The sequence below is a fragment of the Hibiscus syriacus genome, unplaced genomic scaffold, assembly GCF_006381635.1.
Source record: "Hibiscus syriacus cultivar Baekdansim isolate YM2019G1 unplaced genomic scaffold, ASM638163v2 tig00110160_pilon, whole genome shotgun sequence".
Lineage (NCBI taxonomy): Eukaryota > Viridiplantae > Streptophyta > Magnoliopsida > Malvales > Malvaceae > Hibiscus > Hibiscus syriacus.
In genome coordinates this window covers 4,497,610-4,519,529 of record NW_024062608.1, presented here as the reverse complement: position 1 = coordinate 4,519,529, position 21,920 = coordinate 4,497,610, and the positions used below count along the sequence as shown (strand labels likewise).

General features: G+C 34.2%; 1 protein-coding gene across 1 annotated transcript; it reads left to right on the top strand.

Moving 5' to 3' along the window:
- Positions 1-18,419: 18,419 nt before the first annotated feature.
- Positions 18,420-20,915, top strand: LOC120216288 (haloacid dehalogenase-like hydrolase domain-containing protein At4g39970). Its single transcript, XM_039213765.1, has 11 exons — positions 18,420-18,802; positions 18,922-19,015; positions 19,099-19,143; positions 19,230-19,280; positions 19,499-19,573; positions 19,783-19,816; positions 20,057-20,112; positions 20,233-20,292; positions 20,464-20,523; positions 20,708-20,754; positions 20,841-20,915. Exons 1-11 carry the CDS (start codon positions 18,420-18,422, stop codon positions 20,887-20,889), a joined length of 954 nt encoding a protein of 317 aa, XP_039069696.1. The 3' UTR covers positions 20,890-20,915.
- Positions 20,916-21,920: the final 1,005 nt, after the last annotated feature.

Genomic DNA, 21,920 nt, shown 5'->3' with positions numbered 1-21,920 from the left:
TGTATTAGTAACTTGAGTTTGAACATTGCTATGATCTGTTCAGTTGTCATCACTTATTAGACATTCATTTGACTATCGCAACGCGAAAATGGCTATCGCAACGAGAAAATCGCAATGCGAAATGAAAATCGCATTGCGATTTTCTCGTTGCGATTTTCATTTCGCATTGCGATTTTCTCGTTGCGATAGCCATTTCGCGTTGCGATAGTCTGTTTTGCCTTCAACATAAAGCAGATTGAAAATCAACAAATCAACTATTACATTTCAACACAAATTATGTACACATCAATTAAACAAATCAAGATTTACAAATCATCTTTTACAAATCAATTAAACAATCAAAAAATAATAATAATTCTTATTTCTTCATCAATTATTGAATCAATGAATCAACAACTTTGTGACCCCGTACATCCATTTCACGCAGCTCACTTAAGGATTAACTTGCAGAAACCAAACATTTGCTCAAACAAGACTTCCTACACATCTAAAACCTACAAACAGCAAATTATTGAATTCTAGGTACTTAACCAAACATTTTCAAACCAAAAGGAGTATATATGTTAACAAAACTTGCATTTGACTTACCAATTAACAATGGACACTTTCATAACGCGGATGCAGGTAGGCAGCGTCTCGAATATATTGCTCTAGCCATATAATGCCGAAACCACAAGCCTACTACAGCTCTATCTCTATCGGTGGGAGGTAAAAACTCTGTGCTTCCCGTCGTCAAACGCGCCAAGCAAAGGCATACGAGGACCACAATCCCCTCTGGCTCCCGACGATTGCTGTGGCGCGGTCTCGTCTCTGACAACTGTGACATTGAACTTCTTTGGCTTCTTGTGTCCAGAATGACTCCAATACTTAATCCCATCCAAGAATTTAGCCAAATGAGAGCTCCATCCCTTGAAAATATCTCTCAAATCAGACAGTGATATGTAATTGATCATGCTGTCATACACTATTATCTTCAGGGATGGGAGCTGAAGTTGGACGAGAAGCCAGTGACGACGTTCCAAAACAGGGATAAACACCTACGATCATAAGTAATAATTCATTTATTTGCCCACTTATTTATTAACACCTTTAAAAAATTTAAAAAATTAACACTAACCTTATCGACCTCCCACCATGCAGGATAAAGTTTAGCTTGTCCATTGCCCAACAAAATGATTCATCTCGTTGATTCTTCAAGTGAACTGCGTGAAAAGCCGTCGGCATTATTGTATATAGCGAATTTTTTTTTATTTTTCCTAAGCTTCCTTATTATTAGTAGACGTGACACCCACGCATCGATATGCTTTTACAAAAAATACATATATTAGTGAATTACATTAATTTTTAAACAAATTAATCAAAATCATATAAGACAAATATAGTCTTACCTCCCCATCCAAATAGCCACTGTCTTCAACCCCTAATAGCACACCCACCAAGACCGATCAAGCAACAAAAACATTTCATCGTTGAGTTTGCTGATGTCAGTGTAACACCCTTGGCTCCGCTCATGTAGATAAAAATCAACTGCGGTCTTAGCCCAAAGGGTATTATCCACGATTGTTTCCGGTAGTTGTCTCCTCTCCACTTCAGATACCGGAAGGGTACTAGCCGGTAACTCATACGAGAGCCAACTCTCTCCATCATGTCTGGAACCGGTGGGGTTTCTCAATACTTCGATATATTACCCCATGTGAATCGGGCTCTGGAATGGTGGGAGGGACCTCTTCAACGATGACAGTGGCCTCTTGAACGGTGGGGGGAATCTTGAGGGAGAAAAGGGGCCTCTTGAACGATTGGAGGGGACTCTTGAGGGATGACCGGTGAGTCGGGCTTCTTCTTGCGGAGTCTTCACACCATTGGGGTGAACGGAGACGTAATAGCACGTCCACGCCGTCTGATGCGTGAACTCCGTCGTGCAAGGAAAACCCGACGTAAAGCATCCACCTTATCGGGCCGCTAAAAAATTAATACATAAATCAGTAAATAAACAGACATGATATTAAACAAAGACAAATATGTTTCAAACTAGCATTGTATTCACCCAAATCATTATTCTATCATAGTTCACAAAATGCTTAGATAACATTCCAGAAGTAAGCACTTATATAAACATTTAAAAGGACAACATATATAAACATTCCAGAAGAATAATAGTTTACTTTCGCAACACGAAACTTAAAATCGCAACGCGAAATGACTATCGCAACGCGTAAATGGCTATCGCAACGCGAAATGAAAATCGCAACGACAACATCGCAACGCGAAACACAAATCGCATTGCGATTTGTGTTTCGCGTTGCGATTTTGTCGTTGCGATTTCATTTCGCGTTGCGATTTTGTCGTTGCGATTTTTATTTCGCATTGCGATAGCCATTTCCGCGTTGCGATAGTCATTTTCGTGTTGCGAAAGTAAACTATTCTTCTTCTGCAAATTGAAACTTGAATAGATTGCATTACTTCAACCAAAAGACAAAAACAAAACCAAAAACAAATACTAACAAAAACAGATTGGCAGCAACCGAATGAATTACGAGTATGAAAAATCTTAAACTTACCTCGTTGCGTAGAGTATGAACCTCATTCTGCAACGATGCTACCATCTCACGTAGAGCGGCTACCTCACCGCGTAATGTAGACACCTCAACACGCCATGCACCATCGTCTTTGCGTAAAGTACCGACCTCCTCACGCAAGGCATTGACCTCATCACGTAACTCCCCTAACTCATCCCGTTGAGGTGGTGGAGAACAGGGAGATAAACGTCGTGGCATCTTTTCCGGTCGCCTATCTTGCGGTGATGGTGGAGAAGAGGCTCGATGATGTGACAGAATAGGTGATGGCTGTCGTTGTGGAGGTGTATAGCCGGGTCGATCAGATGATGGCTCTAAGTGAGGTGATAGCTCTGGGCGAGGTGATGGCTCCCGAAGTGGAGGCTGCTCATCAACCGTTCCATCAAAAAAACGCTTACTAGCTTACCACCAATCAGTGGCAAGCTCAGCTTCCGTGGGTGTCAGCCTCTGTAGAGGAGTGTTGGCCTCCTAACAATATAAAAGCTCAAACAAAGTTAAATGTGTACTAGTAATAACTTGTTTATAAACATATGGTAGTATTTATGTTAACTTACATTATTTATTGTCGTATACCGTAGTAAATCTTCCCATTGCAAGGTTCGTTTCCTCTTCCAGGAAATAGCCCTGGGAATATTATTTGAAGTTTTTATTGCATATGTCTTCATGGTGGGAAAGGCCTCAAATATCCAAATCTACAAACAATATAATAACAAACATTAGTAATTGTTAAATAATTACTTATAATTTTGGAAACATTATATAAAAATTCTTACCTTAAAGGCCCAAATAAAGCCTGTCAAAGTGTATTTGGAACCATCGCCATGCAAACTTTTTCGATCATCCAAGGCAGACGATAACTTATTCCATGTAGCTTTCCATAAATACGAGCCCCACGGAAACAGGTTCCACGCATTTAGGTCTTCTACCAATTTGATTAGATCATTTGGAATAGGTTGTCTGGCCTCTCTGCCTAAAAAGCCGGCATGCAAAAGAATTAGAAGGCATACTCGGACAACGTCGACGTCATCCATCCGAGTAAAACCATCTTTATTATTCAAAAATCTTGTCAGGTCTTCTACGTGTAGACTCGGCCTCTCCAGCTTAGGAAAAACCCAGGATAGCCATGATGGGCGGGTAATGTGTCTAGTGTACCGACCTACATCATCGTGTCCGAAGCGTAGACCGGTGATTAAGCAAAACTCCTCCCGCCCAAAACACGTATACGCCGGTGGAAAATCAAACCATATCTCTTCATCACGACGTTGTATAGTCTCTGGTAGATCTCTAGTCATGGTTTGAAGAAACAGGTGTGTCAACATTGCATCTCCACCGGGATGTTGTACTTTCAGCCATGGCCCGAAGCATGTATCCTCAAACATTTTTCTTTGTGCATGTGAAAGCTTCGACGCAATTGTTTTGGCCAGGCTGACTTTATTTCTCAAGGTCAATTGAGCCGAATAAAAGTTCTACAAAAACAATAAACATACTAAATTAGATATACCAAAAACTACACTGTGAAGATATACCAAAAACAATAATAAACCTTAATAGTAGTAGTTTATTCTTCAAACTTAAATATGCAACACTGTGAATTTCGTATTTGTCTTTGTTTTTTGGTTGAAGTAATGCAATTCATTCAAGTTTCAATTTGCAGAAGAAGAATAGTTTCTGAAAATGAAAATCGCAACACGAAAATGACTATCGCAACGAGAGAATCGCAACGCGAAACTAAAATCGCGTTGCGATTTGCATTTCGCGTTGCGATTCTTGGTTGATTTAATAAGCAATCTAAGTGAAATGGTTAATCTATTATTGAAATTACCAGTAAACTTATCATCAATTTCAATATGAAAAACCTAATAATAATGCAAAAATTTCAAAAAGAAAATAATTAAAAAAACTAACCCTCGTTGGTTGATTTGGTTGATTTTCCATTTCTGATTGTGAGGGTGGCTCTGAGAGATTTAGATAGACGGATTTCGCCGGAGATGGGGACGGATTTCGTCGGAGATGGGTGAGAGAGTGAGAGATGGAGATGGGACTGAGTTGTGATTTTAGGTTTTAGGTTATGAGTTGCGATTACGGGATATACTGTGGACAGTTCAGTGTTCCAATATATTTATATTCATGTTTGGAATTTAAAAATAAAATACTTGGCCAGGATACTAATGGCGCTTTGAAAATCGCATTGCGATTATGTATTATCGCGTTGCGAAAGTCAGTATCGCGTTGCGAAAGTAAGTATCTCGTTGCGATTTTTTATTATCGCATTGCGATAGTCAGTATCGCATTGCGATTTTCCCAATTCGCGTTGCGATTTACTTATTCGCATTGCGAATTTCCCAATTCGCGTTGCGATTTACTTATTTGCATTGCGAATTGGGAAAATCGCAACGATACTGTAGACCATCGCAACGCGATTTTCAACTATCGCATTGCGAAAATGCAACGCGAATTTGCGATAATGGAGATCGCGTTGTGAATTAGCGATCGCATTGCGATTTTGTTGGTCATTTTGGCAAATCCGGAAAAAGTTGGTTAAAATCGTATATTATATGGGATTTTTGGTCACTGAGGTTATTTTCTCTTTTAAAAAATCTAAAATTATAGTATAACATTTTTTCGAGCTGCTCATGAGCTTTTCAAGTCGAATATCGAGTAGCTCGTTTCGGCTCGTTAAGAACTCGAGTCGAGCTCGAGCTCGAGTCAAGTCCATTCGATCCGAGTATTTATCGAGATTTGATCGAGTCGATCTCGAGTAGCTCGCGATCTGTCTCGTCTCATTTACAGCCCTAATTATGAATCATTTGTCTTGGGTATAGGCTCAAATCCTTTGGAACCGTGAGCTGTCTGAGCCTTTCAAGCCTTCACAGGATATCCAATAGGGAGATCCTTTTTTTCGCCATATTTATTTGTGATGTGCATGGAGAGACTCGCTCAAGCAATTCAGTGCGAGATGGATGTAAAGCAATGGAAGTCTATCCGTTTGTCGAGAGATGGTCCTACATTGTCCCATTTGTTTTTTGCAGTTGACCTTGTTCTCTTCGCTGAAGAGTCCTTGAACCAGCTAGACGTAATTAAGAGAGTTCTTGGAAATTTTTGTGCGACCTCAGGTCACAAAGTTAGTCTTCCTAAGACTAATATTTACTTTTACAAAAATGTTGAGGAACCATCTAGAAGTAATATAAGTATTGGGAGATATTTGGGCATGTCGTTATTACATAAGAGAGCTACTCATGAGACTTACTAATACCTAATTCAGAAGGTAAGAGATACACTCTTTGGGTTGAAAGCGCGACATCTTTCTTTGGCATGTCGCCTCACGCTCGAAAAATTTGATTTTCGGCGATTCCTTCCTATGCGATGCAATTGTGTCATTTAACATGTGGCACTTGTAACGAGATTGAAAAGTTAATACATGGTTTTGTCTGGGGATGTACTCACCAGAGGAAAAAGGCGCATCTTGTGAATTGTGATAAAGTTTGCACCGATGTGAAACAAGGGCGCTCGACCTGTGTGTTTAAAGTGTAAAAAACGAAGCTCTTATTATAAAAATTGGCTTCAAATTACTAGTTGAACGAGGCAACTTGTGGGTTTGTATTTTGAGATAAAAATATAAAGTTTTGGAAGTCTGTCCAAACTAGGACCGTAAATGAAACGAGACAGATCGCTAGTTATTCGAGATCGATTCGGTCAAAGCTCGATAAATACTCGACTCGAGTTCTTAACGATCCAAAACAAGCTATTTGATACTCGACTCGAAAAGCTCGTGAACAGCTCGAAGATTTTATTATTTAAAAAAAATGTTAATAATATTACCATTTATGTTTTGATTTTTTTTAAATGTAATATAAGATTTTCATGTATTTAAGGTTAAAGTTCGAGTTTGAATTTGAGGTTTTAATCAAATTAAGTTTAAGATTTTTTTTTCTTTTCGAGATTTTACGAGCTTCAATTTATGATTTAAAGTTCGAGTCAAGCTTGAAAATTTTAGGCTCTCGAGTTTTTGAGTCGAATTGTGCTCCATTTCAAAGTTTTCGAGTCGAGTACTCGGCTTGTTTATAGCCCTAGTCCAAACTCATCTCCAAACCTGGATGTTCTCGCATTTGTAGGGCATTGAGTTCGCTTTGGGGTGACATCCGAGATAGGATTGTGTGGAGTTTTGAAGACGATTCAGTCGTGGAATTTTGGCGGAACAATCGATTGAGAGAAACAGGACCGTTGGGTACTGTTCTCACGTAAAATGGACATGTGGTTCCTGGTCATTCTAAGGTTAACGAATAGGTTACTCTCGAGGGAGATTGGGATTGGAATGCTTTGGTCATGTTACTCTCGCCCACGGTGTTGTCCTTTGTTGCAGCCGAATGGGGGTACGGATAAACCAAATTGGAGGTGGGAGAACAATCGACATTTTATGACGAAGAGTGCTTATCAATGACGTACCAGTTCATCATCGGAGCAAGAGACGTATTCATGGGATTTTATAAATAAGGGATTCCCTAAGAATAGAATGTTATTGTGGTTGATTTGTAAGAGGCGGTTGCTTTCAAATGAAGAACGAGCTAGGAGACATCTAACCTCTATGGTCAACTGTGCGATGTGTGGGGCTACCTCTGAATCGAAACATATCATGTTCTAAGGGACTTCCCTGTGACAAAATCTACCTGGCTCGCTGTAGTTAGACCGGAGAGTTATAAGGATTTCATGCACATGGATCTAACTCCATGGATTCAGCATAACATTACTCAACCTGGTGGTTACTTTTCTCGTAGTGATGAACATTGGGATTTACGGTTTTGTGCCATTATTTGGAATTTGTGGGCAAGGCGGAACAGTTTGCTCTTCAATGAAAATTTTGTTGTAGGAGAGCGTATTTATATCGGAGTAACAGGCTGGTGAATGAGAGGTGAATTCTCGTGTTTCCTCGAGTCCAAGTATGGCACGACGTGCTTCGAGTAACCAGCACGAAGGAGCAGGGCAAGTATATGCTAAGGGGTGGTATAAGTTTAAATCTGATGGAGCGAGACATACCAGCTTAGAGATAACCTCGTGTGGGGGAATAATTAGGGATGACGACGGTAAATGGATCGTAGATTACGGCAAATCCATAAGTTCGTGTTCTGTGTTAGATGCTGAATTATGGAGAATTTTAGAAGGGCTCAAATTGGCTTGGGATTTGCAACCTCGAGCAGTTATTGTTAAAATGGATAATAGCGAAGCAATTGCTGTTTTGGAGGAAGGAAATCGATGGGGTAGCTCATCGTCGGTGCCACATATTCTAGATGGTAAAGCGGAATTTGAGGGTAACCTTCAGTCATATATCTGGAAGATGCAACACATTCGCAGATGGAATAACTAAGATGGCTCGTTCAACAGGTTTTGGTGTCCGAATCTTCCGGTAACCACCAGTGGAGATTACTATGGCTTATAACCAGGAGGCTACTGCCTCCAGGTAGTAAGCTGAGTAGTTTTGGTTAGTTTTGCTCTCGTTAGGTAGCAAGCTAAGTAGTTTAGGCTACTCCTGGAAGTGTCACGATTTTATCATTTATTTTTACGAGGGAAAAAACCCTTCGAGGACAGGAAGAAGAGACACTGTCTCCTTCTTTTCTGACATTGTTGATAATATTTTTTAACTTAGTTTTTTTTTTTCTGTAAAATGAATTACGGAATTTATTTTTTTCGAAATCTCGTGTTTGATTGGAGGAAAATTGGTTAGTAAATGTAAAACATTTTCCGTAAGTTATTTTCTGAATTTTTCACTTCAAAGAATAAATACTGGAAATAATTTTATTTTATGAATTTAATATTAATAAAATATTTTAATATCATTTTAATCAAAATATTAATTATTAAAATATTTAAAATATATTTATTAATATTTCTAATAATATATTATTATATTTTTAACATTATAATAAAATAATCAATTATATTATAATAATATAACATACTATATTTTTATTTTAATAATATATAATAAATTATTAATAAAATTTATATTATTTATTAATTTCATAGAAATAATATTATTAAATTATTAATAATGAATAATATTATTTATATATTTAATATTAATATTAATATAATAATCTAATAATATTTTAATAAATATATTTAAAATATACTAATTAATATTTTTAAAATATAATATAACACTATTACTTTAATAAATAATTAATATAATTTATAATATTTTTATTTCAAAAAAATATACCAATATTAATATTTTTATTAATAAAATTGTAAAAATAATATTTAATAATAAATAAATTATATTAATATTTTAAAAATAATAATATTAAGTTTTATGATAAATAATATTATTTATTGTATTTAATATTTGTAATAAATAATTTTTAAAAAAACTCATCAATTAGTGGAAAAAGGTTTAAACAACATCTTCCAAAAATCGTAAAACGTTTTCTAAATATTTTTCAAAAAAAATGTAATTCATTTTACAGAAAACGTTTTCCAGAATTCAAATTCCAATAATTCATTTTCCAGAATTCAATTTCTAGAAAACTAATTACAACCAAACAAAAAAACACTTAATCTTTGAATTATTTAATTTATATTGTTTCTATATCATTAAATTTATTTTTTAAAATTTTAAATTATTTTATTTAAAATGTCTTATTAAAATATTAATAGATAACCATATTTATATTTTTTTTATCCTTATATATTTCACTTTGTTATGCCTATTAAAATAAATGTGACAAATCTATCAATCAATTTTAGTAATAATTTATTTTAATCATCTTCATATGTGATTAAATTTATCTCATAAAACTATGTGTTTTGTCGACATGAGACAAAAATAATGGGATGAAAAAAATAATAATTTTAGAATTTTACAGTTTCTTTAATTTGGTTCTTAAATTTAATTTTTAAATTATTTTAATGAGAATATTTTTGAAATTATATCAAAACACTACCTACAATATATATTTTAATTGGAGCTTTTTAATTACTTAATTTATGGGCCTATTTTATGATATAAAAAATTATATTTTCTAACAAAATTATTATATAGAGAAAAATTCATTTATATTAGTGTAAAATTAAATGAGTTTTATCTAGATAAATAATTTTTTACAATTAATAGCAATCCAACTCGTGTAGTTCTTGTTTTATTTAAATAGATGATGTAGGTGAAGTTTTGAATAAATTAAAATATTAGTAAATTATATTTATGATCAGTTAATTATTATTATTATTTTATTTAATTATTAATTCGACCTAGTAATTATTTAAAAGTTGTCCATCAATTCACATATAGTTAATATTTAATAAAAAAATCGATATGATAATTAATATAATTAGTATAATTATATATTTAATCTTTTAATCTTTTATACTTATATATTTTATTAATTTAATTTAATTTTAATTTAATTCTAATTTAATTCAATCTGAAAATTAACCATCCCCTTCACTTTTGCATTTTTACCCAAAATGAGGCATCCCAGAAGAGAAAAAATCTCTTTTTAACAGCTAAAATGAGATAAGCCTGTGTTGAAGAACCCAATCAAGTAAAAGATAAAAATGGTGCGATTGGGTCTCCTCCCATCTCCTTTCTGATGCAGATTCTCCCAAATTGTTTACCATTTTACTGTATTGTTCCTTTCACTCTTCTGCCACACTTCTCTCTTTCATCAGACCACCCACCCACCAATTTATGAACCCCTTCCGCTTCCTTTTCTTTCTCCTCACTCTTCTCATTGGCATTGCTACCCATTTTTTCACCACTTGCTCTCTCTTTTATACTTTGCAGCAGCACTTGCAGTTGATATTTCCCATCTCACTGTTTTCTTTGGTTTGGGGTCAAAAGCTACAGTTTTTGGGAGCCCAATTAGGATGGCAACGGGCCGGGTTTGGGCTAAATATTGGTCCCCCGTCTCCGTTTAAAAAACTCGTACTCATTTCCGTTTAAAAAACCGCGGGGATTTAAACGGGATCCATCGGGTAATCAGGGAAAATCGCGGGGAAACGGGTATCCCCGTTTAACATAAACGGTTATTTAAATGGGTATCAGGCCGGGTATATATATTTAAATTAAATATATATATATATTATATATATTTTTTAATTTAAATTAAATTTATTAATATATATATATATATATAATAATTATTTTTAATATTTATCGGGTCGGGTATCGGGTCGGGTATCAGGCCGGGTAATCGAGTAATCGGGGGGAATTACCAAACCCGTCCCCATTTAGCATAAACAATTTTTTCCCGTCTCCGTCCCCATTTATCATCCCCGAAAACGACCCGTTTAATTCAATTTTTGATTTTTCCCATCAGGTTCGAGTTTTTTTTTTCGTCCCTAATCGGAATGCTTCATCATCATTATGAGTTCCACCTCTACTTTAGTTTTCCCCCCTTTGCTTTCTACTTCTTCTGTCTTCACCAACCTCTTCCCTCTATCAGGTTAGGTTCAAGCCTCTCTCTTTCATTTCTTTGACCATGTTTGATCTCTGACGAATTTAGCAATAGGATTTGCAAGCAGGGTTTATATTATGAAGAGAAAACAAGGATGGGATCAACTCCTCCAAACTGCCACAACAAGTGCAATGGATGCCACCCATGCATGGCAGGACAAGTACCTTCACCCTTTCAACGAGCTGATTCCAGCAAAGCCATGGAGGTTTTTGAGCACTCATCAGCCAATCAATACTCCAATTACAAGCCTCTTGGTTGGAAATGCCGCTGTGACGATAAATTTTACAACCCTTGAAAAAAGAACAAATCTTGTAGTATCTAAAAGAAAATTATTTAATAGGAGATTTAGGTAAAAGAAATGTATACATTATCATGGCTTATAATCATTATGTACAGAAGCTGCATCTGGCAACAATTTTCGTAGGTATTTTATTTTTTCTAAAAAAAAAATAGTACTGTTTTCTACATTATATACTTCTCTCAATTGCCACTTTTATTATATTTTAGTTATTAAATTATTTTTTTCAAAATCATAACTAATATTATATTTTAGTTTCATTTCAGTGGTCTATTATCATAAAATTAACAAAATTATTAACATGATACTTTAAAAATAATTGATGATATTATGTTATTATCTTATGGTGATATGTCAGTATTACTGTTATTTTCTAACAATTAGTGTAAAATAAAAATTAAAATATAATGTTACATATGATTTTAAAATAAAGAATAGTTGAATGATTAAAATAGAACAAAAATGATAGTTGAAATATTAAACGTGTCATTTATTCTTACTTCTTTTACGGATACAACATTTTAATATGGGTTAGATTCATTCTATTTTATTCATTATTTCTAATATATTAATTAGGCTTAATAAAAAATGCATAAACTATTCTTCAAAAAAAACGTTTTAAAACTAAAATAATTTTTCGTTAAAAATATATGTCTAATGTTTTCTCTGTTACACTTTTAGGTGTCTGGACATTAACTGTCGCTAAAAATATTCGTTAAGTGACATGTGTCACGTTAGGGTAATTTTGAAAACTTATTTAAAATTAAAAAAATAAAAATATTTTTATTTAAAAAAACCAAAAAAACTCGTGCTCCCCTCTAGATCAGACAAACTTGACCCGAACCGATTTACCCGACCCAATATCGATATTAACCTGAACATGATAATCAAATTTGATCTGATACCAGACCCATACCCAACCCGATCCAAAATTTAGCGAAACCGAAATCAACCAAAACTGAAATTAATCCGAACCGAAACCAAAATTAACCGAAACCAAAAGCAACCCAAACCGAAATTAACTCGAACCGAATTTAACCTGACCCAAAAGCAACCCGAACATATTGAAATTGATAAAAGTTATTAAACGATAAAAGTTATTTTCAATAATAAATTAATTTAAATAAAATAGATAATTTATAAAAAATATTAGATTTATAATAAAATAATAGAAAGTTTAAGAGGAATCTAATTGTAAGATTGAAAACAATAATAAATAAAATTTACTTATCTTACTTGTTTTAAAAATATTAGATTTATAATAAAAATAATAGAAAACAACTAAAATAAAGGAAATAATATTAGATTTTTAATAAAAATAATATAAAAGTTTACTTATGTTATGACTAAAACTTCACAAATAAAGTTATGTATTATTTTTTAAAATTTAATAAAAATATTAAATTTATAATTGAAAATAAAAAATTTAAGAAAAAAATTATTTCTTTATCAAATAGTTCTTATTATAAACTTTTCATATGAGATCAATATAAAATTTTGGTAACAGATTCTAACATGTATTATAGGATCGTATTTGTGTCAAATTATCAATTTATCATCTCTAAATGATGGTCTAATTCAAAATATTTAACGATTAAGAATTGAAATTAAACCTAAATGATAAAATTAACAAATAATAAGACATATTTTTACAAGTATATAAATTATTCTAAATATACTTGATTTTGATTAGACTCATAACCAATTCAATCTGAATTGACCTGATCTAAAGGTTGACCTAAAGCAAAAAATCAATCGATCTGATATACCCCACTTGAAATCTAACTGATCTAGTATTAACCCGACCCAGAAATCAACTGATCCGGTATTGACCCGACCTGATATTGACCCGATCCAAAAATAGATCGATCTGATATGGATCCAAACCAGAAAACATCTGATCCAATAATCACTCTACCCGAAAATTACCCGACCTGATCTAATTCACTATACACCCGAACTAGATCTGAACAAAATTAAACCGAATTTAATCTAGACCCGAAATTACTAGACCCAAACCTATTCTGAATGACTCGTTTGCCACCTCTGCTTCCCTTCCCTTTCCCCCTTCTTCCTTCCCCTAGTCACCGACCAATCGTGACCATCACCGCCATCGTCATCAGCACCAACATCGACCCGAATCAAACTCCTATTGACATTTCGTTGTAATCTACCACCATTAGTTGTGGAGAAACGTTCAAAAGTTCATCGGATTTTAAGTTGTTATCGCAGTTCTTCGTCGATTTCAGTCGATCCCGAAGTTTATAAGTCACACTGCCACCATCATTCGAACCACCATGTAATTCCGATCTGATAGAGATGTCACCAGGGTGATGAATGTTATTCTTATCGAAGAATCAAACGTAGAAAGCTCTAGACCCGATCAAAGAATGAGAGGAAGAGAAGGACATGTAGGTGACGATAGTTAAGGTTTGTGTGTAATTAGGGTTTGATGGAAATTATGATAAAAGAGGGAGAAAAAAAAGGTCAGAAAATAAAATAATAGAAAAAGAAGAAAAAAAAAGGAAAGTAGTTTATCTTTACCTTCAGTCGTTTGTATTTTTCAGCAATCAGAGCACTCTTTCCCACATCTGAACGGTCAACTGAAAGAGGAGATTAAAGGGAAAAATATATGTTGGAAGCAAGATAATCCAATGGTCTGACAGCAAGATCATGAGAAAAGAAACTGAAAGGTTTCAGTATTGATTCGTTAATATTGAGACATTTTTTCTGTAAAACCAAGGTCGGATCCATGCTAAGGAGGCCGAGATGAGTTTATTGATATATTTTAGAGTCCAACAGTCACTGAAGATAGCGTTCGATTACAACCAATGTATGGTAGGAGTTGGGGCCTCCTGACGGCTTATGGGAAATGTAATACCCCAAAACATCAGGTCAATGACTAAAGTATAAGAATTCAAAATTTAGTAGTTTGATTTTTGATAAATTGAAATGTTCAAGGATTGATTTGGAAATTTTTGTTTAGGATATATTATCAAAGATTAAAGGATGGAAGGGCAAAATTATCTTTTGGCATGAAATGAATATAAAATTCATTTTAAGGTTATTATAACATGTGAGGAAAAGAAGAAAAGGAAAATAAAAGCTTAAAAGCTCTCTTCATCTTCTCTTCTTCATTTCCACCGTGAACACCACTGCTAAGATGAGTAATCTTGAAGTTGGTTGTGTCTTGCATTTTTGAATTGGTTTTGAGCTTTTGGGTGGTTTAGAAGCTTAAGAAAGCTTAAAGATGATTAGAAGCTATGGGATTTATGAGTTAATAGTGATTTGGTAAAAAGAGTTTTTAAGGGAGTTGATGTAAAATGATTAGTATTTGGATTTTTAAAGATATATTTGACTTGTCAAAGGTCTGAATAAGGTATTTGAAGTATTAGAAAGGATTGGGAACATGTTTGAAGAAAGGGTGCGATTTTTAGTTTTAAGTATTCTAGTGAAAATTTTAGATGTTAAAAGGAAATTAATTGATGTAAGTTGGTTGTGATAAGTTTTATTGAGTTTAAGGGCATGAATGGAGTTAGAAGTATGATATTTAGGTGAGTTTTAGGTAAAATTCAAAGCGAAATAAGTGAATTCTTGGCAAGGGTATCGGTACTAGAATAACATTATCGATACTATATGAATCGGATGAACAAAATCGATACTGAAGGGGTAGCATCGATACTAGTAATGTACCGATACTGTAATTGAAGAGGAATTCCATAATGTATTTTGGGTATTGATACTAAGGTAGGTATCGGTACCATAGAAGGGAAGTATCGGTACTGGGTGTAGAGTACCAATATTGTTTAGCCTGAAATTGTGAATTAGGTGTTTCATTTAGTTTATGTAAATGCTGATTTGTTAACAATTAATTGAACTCCGATATTTATCTTGGTCATGTTAACGTGTAGATTTCAATCGAAAGTAAGTACCGAACGAATCGACGTAAGAAAGAGATTCAACAAAAGTGAAAAGGGTTTTTGCTTAGGGCTTAAGTGAGGCAAAGGTGAGTGCATAGTACTTTAATGTGTTAATACAAGGGAAGAAGACTTGTGATAAGTCAACTTCCAATATTTTTAACTAAAATTGAATTTTGAATAGTTATTTATCTTAATTTTTATGGTTTTACCTAAATCGTATTTCATAAGCACTATTTTGATTTTATTTCCATAAGTATATGTTATATGTGAGTAAATGATAATTTGAATAATGCTATGTGAAATACTTATATGGTTAAAGCCCAAAGTATGTGCTATGAGAATTAGAGGTATAATTGACATGCCAAGAGTCGAGGGATTATGCGCGGCCCTTCGGGACAATTCTACGTGGTCCTTCGGGACAATTCTATGTGGCTCTTCGGGACAAATCTATGTCGCACTTCGGTGCATATTCTATGTGGCACTTTGGTGCATATTCTATGTGGCACTTCGGTGCAAAATTCTACGCGGCAGTTTCGACTACAATTATAATGCACAACCTCAAAGTACTTACATACCTTGAGTTCCCAGTGATATGTGTTGGGCTATTTAAACAAGTTAATATGAATTGAACAGTGCATAACAGTGTATGCTATTTTTTTATGAAATGTATTTTGTTCTTCGTATTCAATATTTCTCTTGAAATATTTAAGCAAATGTTTTAATGATTTATTATGCTCATTTATGTCTCATTAAGTCAAAGACTTAGCGTGCAAGTGTTTTCACACATAGGTTCAAAGAAGTCAACTGAGTAAAGCTAGGTCAGGACATCATACCCTTTGAAGAAGATCATATCAGACCGATTTGAATAATAGGTGATTTTGTTATTTTGAAATTTTGTTGGTATGTACTACAAATGTTCGCAAATGCTCTGATTTGTTTTGTAACTATACTAATTAAGGTTTATGTAAATATATTAAATATTTGTTTTCACTGTCTAATAATAATTTCGATTTTAACTTGTGTTAATGAGGGTTTCGTCACTAAAAAAAGATAAAAAATCAAATTTTAGTCAGATTTTCAAAGAGTCAAAGCGTTGAAAAGTAATGTTACACTTCATATTCGTATCTGGATCGGGTACAGGTCAGGGGTGTGACAGGAAATGTAGAAAGAGAGGAGAAAATTCTTAAGGAGGATTGAGGGAGAAAAAACAAAGAATTGAGGAAAAAATGGAAAATATATGGACTTTATAGCCCGATCGAACAGTCCATTTTGGCAACCCAACTCGCGCGTTTTGGGACTTTAGGGGACCACTCCTCTAGCGGCCCCTCCAGCTTTCTTAGAATTTCATTTTTAGTTCTTCTCTGCATCGAATTTGGTTTAATTCCTGGTAATTTGGACTCGAGATTTCATTTTAATGCAATTAGGTATTTGAATTAATTATTATTACATTTCAATAAGCATATTCATGCTTTTATTTAATTTTATTCATTTATTTTTTAGTATTTTAATTTTTGCATTGTATACATTTTGGTCCCTAGCATTTGCCTTTGACTGCAAATGTGTAGTTCATACTATAGGCTCTAAACTTTGCCACGTATTTGTTTTAGTCACTGTTTAGTAATAATGTGGATTTGTTGCATGAGTAACCCCTAGTACCTCTATTACTTTATTTTAGTCCTAGAATAAGTGTCTTGACTTTATATTAAACCCTTAAAATTAGTTTTTTTAATTTAATCCCTAATTTGATTAATTATCATTTAGTTTTAATTTCTAAATCTAGTTTCCTTAAATTTAGTCCCTATATTTATACATTTGTATCTTACTCTTTTTTGTGTAATTTATGTATTTTTCTACGTAAAATATTATTTTAAAATATTTTATATATCATTCATTAAAATATAAAGTAATATATCTTATGCGAGGAGTTTGTGGGAACACACCTGGATTGATAGAGATCGTGTTCCCAAGAGTTATTCGTACGAAGTAACATTTTTAGTCGAGTGAGTTTTTAAATATACTAAATATATATATATTTTTATTACTAAAAATTATGACAATATGATTTTGTGCGGAGAATCTATGTAAATGCACCTTGATTGATAAAAAAATGTGTTTTCAAAGATTGTCTATGCAAAATCCTACCCTTTAATTTTTTCTAAAACGATCATAATTTAAAGGTATATTTGAATTTGCAAGTGTTGATTTAAAGATGATATATAATCTCTTAGGTATTAATTTAGGACGTTGTGGGGTGCTCATCCTCCCTTGTGTAGCTGGCTCTCAAACTCTTAAAAATGAATTTTTGGTTAAAAACAAATTATTTTTATCTATTAACTTAATTTTTCTTAAAAAATTATTTTAAACAGCATTTTTAGGTATTCGGCCTACCTAACCCAAAGGTCGATGGCTACTCCAAATTTATTTGTATTTCAAAACCCGATCTCTTAAAAATTAAATTGTATCGATCCCCCTAACATCAAAAAGCTTAAAGACCTTTTCGACATAAAAATTTGATTCAAAAGAAATTACTAAAATATAATATAGGTATAATTGACATTTAAACTTCTATTTCTTCTCTTATTTCAATTTGGTCCCTATGTTTTTAATTTAATATGTTTCGTTTTTCAATTTGATCATGAATCAAGTCGTTATTTTAATCTATTGATTTCCATCAAACATGACACTATTTTCAGTAATAAATATTTATATAAACATGAATGGAATATAAACATATTAAAAAATAAATAGATGAATACAAATATATTCTTATTCATTTATATTTCCACGATATATAAGATTCCTATAATATGGCGGTGGAACATAGGTATATGTAGAAAATCTTTATTAAGAGATTTATCCATCAAAATTAGATGTATGACGTGGATCGATACAAATTAATTAAGGTAAAATCTTAGAATCGAGAGGACAATAAAAAAATTAACATGGTGGCAGAATAACTGTGTATTTGAGTTTTTTAAATTCAAAATTCGTAAACAATATTTTGAAAGGAGGAGTTGAATTTGAACTAAAAATGAAATCACTGAGCTATTCGTTTGACTAATAAAAACCGAGTTTGAAGCCTATATCGGTTAAATTCGTTAAAAAGCAGCATGAGACTAATTATATCCTCAGCCACGCGAACCAAACCCGCCAAATTTCGGTCCTTGTTTTTATCTCGATGACACCAAGTCTCTCAATTTTAGACCACCCCACGTTCTTAGTCCCTCCTCAAAACTTCTCTTCCACCTTCTCTTCTCCCTTTTATTGCTCCCCACAATTCCTCACTCTCCAAACCAAAAAGCCATCGTCACTTTCCTTAACTAAGTCCACCATTAAGCCAAGACGACTCTCGGTATCAACCTCCCATTCCCTTCAAGCTCTCATTTTCGACTGCGATGGTGTCATTCTAGAATCCGAACACTTGCACCGCCAAGCTTACAACGTTGCTTTCGCCCACTTCAATGTCCGTTGCCCTCCCTCTTCACATCCACTTAACTGGGACCCAGATTTCTATGATGTGCTCCAGAACCTGATTGGTGGTGGCGAGCCCAAGATGAGATGGTTCGTTTTATTCCCCTCTTTTCTTTTCTTTTTTTGCCTTTAATATTTTGGGTTTCTTTCGTTGGTCTTAATTTTTATTTGTCTGATCAGTTTGATGGAGATTTTTGGTGTTTCTGAAGGTACTTCAAGGAAAATGGATGGCCATCTTCCACCATATTTGAAACGCCTCCGGAGAGTGATGAGGAACGAGCAAAGTTAATCGACACTATTCAGGTATTATTATCATTAACGTTTTTCTTCTATAGAATTCTCTTTATGGAGGGACTTATGTATGCGATGCTGTTACATCTTTGTAGGATTGGAAGACTGAAAGGTTCAAAGAAATAATCAAATCTGGAACTGTAAGAAGACATTACTGTTTATTGCATTGCAGTTCTTTTATCCTTCCTTTCTCTGATTCTAAAGTGAGTGGTATCGTTTTGATCAGGTGGAACCTAGACCTCGAGTTTTAAGATTGATGGATGAGGCCAAGGCTGCTGCAAGATATTAGTTGTTTGTCATTTGAATTGAGAATCATCTTCATGTTCTTTTCATTATTCATTATTCCACAATTGAAGCAAAGCAAGCTTTTGTTTTTGTTTTCCCTTGTCTTGCCAACTCATTGAACCCATTTCTTCATATTTGGTTGAACTGGATCGGGCATAAATTCTTTTATTTAGCCTTTTGTGATACCGTTTTCTTCCTCCAATCTTCCAGGGGAAATTGCTAGCTGTTTGCTCTGCAGCAACTATAAGTTCAGTTGTACTTTGCCTTGAGAACCTAATTGGAATGGTATGTTCTTGTGGAGAAACCCAACCTGGGCTATTTTGACCTAAGAGTCTCACAGTTTTACCCTGCAACACTTGTGAGACAAAACCGTGAGAATTTTGGGTTAAAGCGGACAATGCCTCACAAGTGCACAGTTTTGATTCTATACAGCATTGTTCAACAAGTATCCTTACTTCTGTTTCCTTGTTATTTTACTTTTTCCATTGTCATAGGAGCGATTCAAGGTTCTTGATTGCTTCCTTGCAGGTTAGTTGAGCACTTCTAAAAACGTCTGGTTTGGTTGTTAGATGTGCTTTAGACCTAAGTGAATCAAAACATATATTCAATTCTTTCACAAGTCAACATATTCTTAACAGTAGAAAAATGAGGTGCATTCTTGCTAGGGGAATTTTTCAGTTTTCTATTGAATAGTAACCAAAATCCAGCCTCTAAATGCCTCATAATTGCTAGGGGAACTCCTTATCCTCATTTCTTCTATGCTTTTAGGTGATGATGTGAAAGAAAAGAAGCCGGATCCATCGATATATCTGACAGCTGCCAAGGTAACTTACTAGTGAACTGTATCATGTGCATTCAACCATAATGTTACCTGTGCTCATTTTCCATCTTTCAGCCTTTTGTTGCTATGCAAGAACTTGATTTATAAATCTTATTTGTGGCAGAGATTAGGCGTGTCAGAGAAAGATTGCATGGTGATAGAGGATAGTGTGATTGGTCTTCAGGTAAAGCTACTATTCTCTGGTTCAACAGTTGGAGAAGCCTTCAGTTTATCTTCAATTCATCAGAAAATTTTCAAAGAAATTGCCTCCAAATCTAGTTTGGGCATTGCATGCACTTAACAAGTATATCGATCATGGTTAAAGCTTTAAGCAAAACTTTTTCCATCTGTGCAGGCTGCAACAAAAGCTGGGATGTCATGTGTGATCACCTACACTTCTTCAACTGCTGACCAGGTAAGGTCTAGAAGTGATACTAACATGGAATAACTCGGAAAAAAAAATCCGAACATACCCGTGTCGGACAAATACCAACATCCAACACTCACAACCTTAGTTTGAGTAACATAGCTGACATTGAAAATTGGTAGTTCAGTTGTTTGATCACCGAGTGACAGAGTTCTTTTCTATTTTAATTCAGGATTTTACAGATTCTATAGCAATTTACCCTGATTTGAGTAATGTGAGGTATGCCGCCATTTCATTTCCGGCTGTTTATAAATCTTTTCGGTCAACTTTTGTTTTAACTGTTAGGATTCTGATTTTGTATGCAGATTGAGTGACTTGGAGTTGTTGCTACAAAAGGTGGTTGCTGCTAAATAATCAAGGAATTCAAAGTAAGATCTTCCATTGATCTTATAGAATTTTCTTTTTCCTGTTTCGGATTAAACATCTATTGTTCTAATCATATACAACTGTAAAGGTATACGGATTATAACATTTGAGGCACTAATGTATAAGAATTATGAAATGAATTTATAAGGGATGATCAAATGAAACCTTCTTGCTTCCACAATTACTGGATGTAAGTTTTCAAATTTTTTAGTGTTAAAAATTCTAGCAATCTATCTAATTCCAACTATTTAGATTGTTTAGGAACAATCTTTTTTAACCGCCGCATGAATTCAACCCTATTGAGTTTTACATGGTTAAAAACTCCTCTATACAACGAGACGTCACTACAACAAAACTGTTCTACAGCGGTGTTTGTAGTGGCGTTTTGAGGGCAAACACCACTGACTTTAAACATATAGCAGCTTTTACATACCAAACGTCACAAAATAAAAACTTTAGCGGCATCTATAGTGGTGCTTTTTCAACAAACACCGCAACAGGGTAGTACTTTCATGGCGTTTTTATACAAACGCCGCAATAGGTTCATCTTTAATGGCGTTTCCTAAACAAACACTGCACCGGAGAAGTACTATAGCAGCATTTTTACAAAAACGCCTCAATAGGGTTAATCTATAGTGGCATTTTTTTTTCAAAAAATGTCGCAACAAATTAATACGTCAGCGGCGTTTTTGAACAAACGCCGCAATAGAGTTCATCTATAGTGGCATTTTTTCAACAAACGCCGCAACATAGTAGTACATTAGCGGCGTTTTTATACAAACACTGCAATAGGGTTCATCTATAGTGGCGTTTGTTATAAAAACGCCACAAAATCGCTTACATTACTGGCATTTTTTCATGTAAATGCCGCTAAATGATAAATATATTCCCCCTTTCTTCTGCCCGATCCCTAATTCTCCACAACCTAACCCAGCACAGCCACCATAGCCTAGCGACCACCACCAGCATAGCATCCCGCCGCTGTCGCACTCTTCCAGTCACCAACTGCCAACGACCTG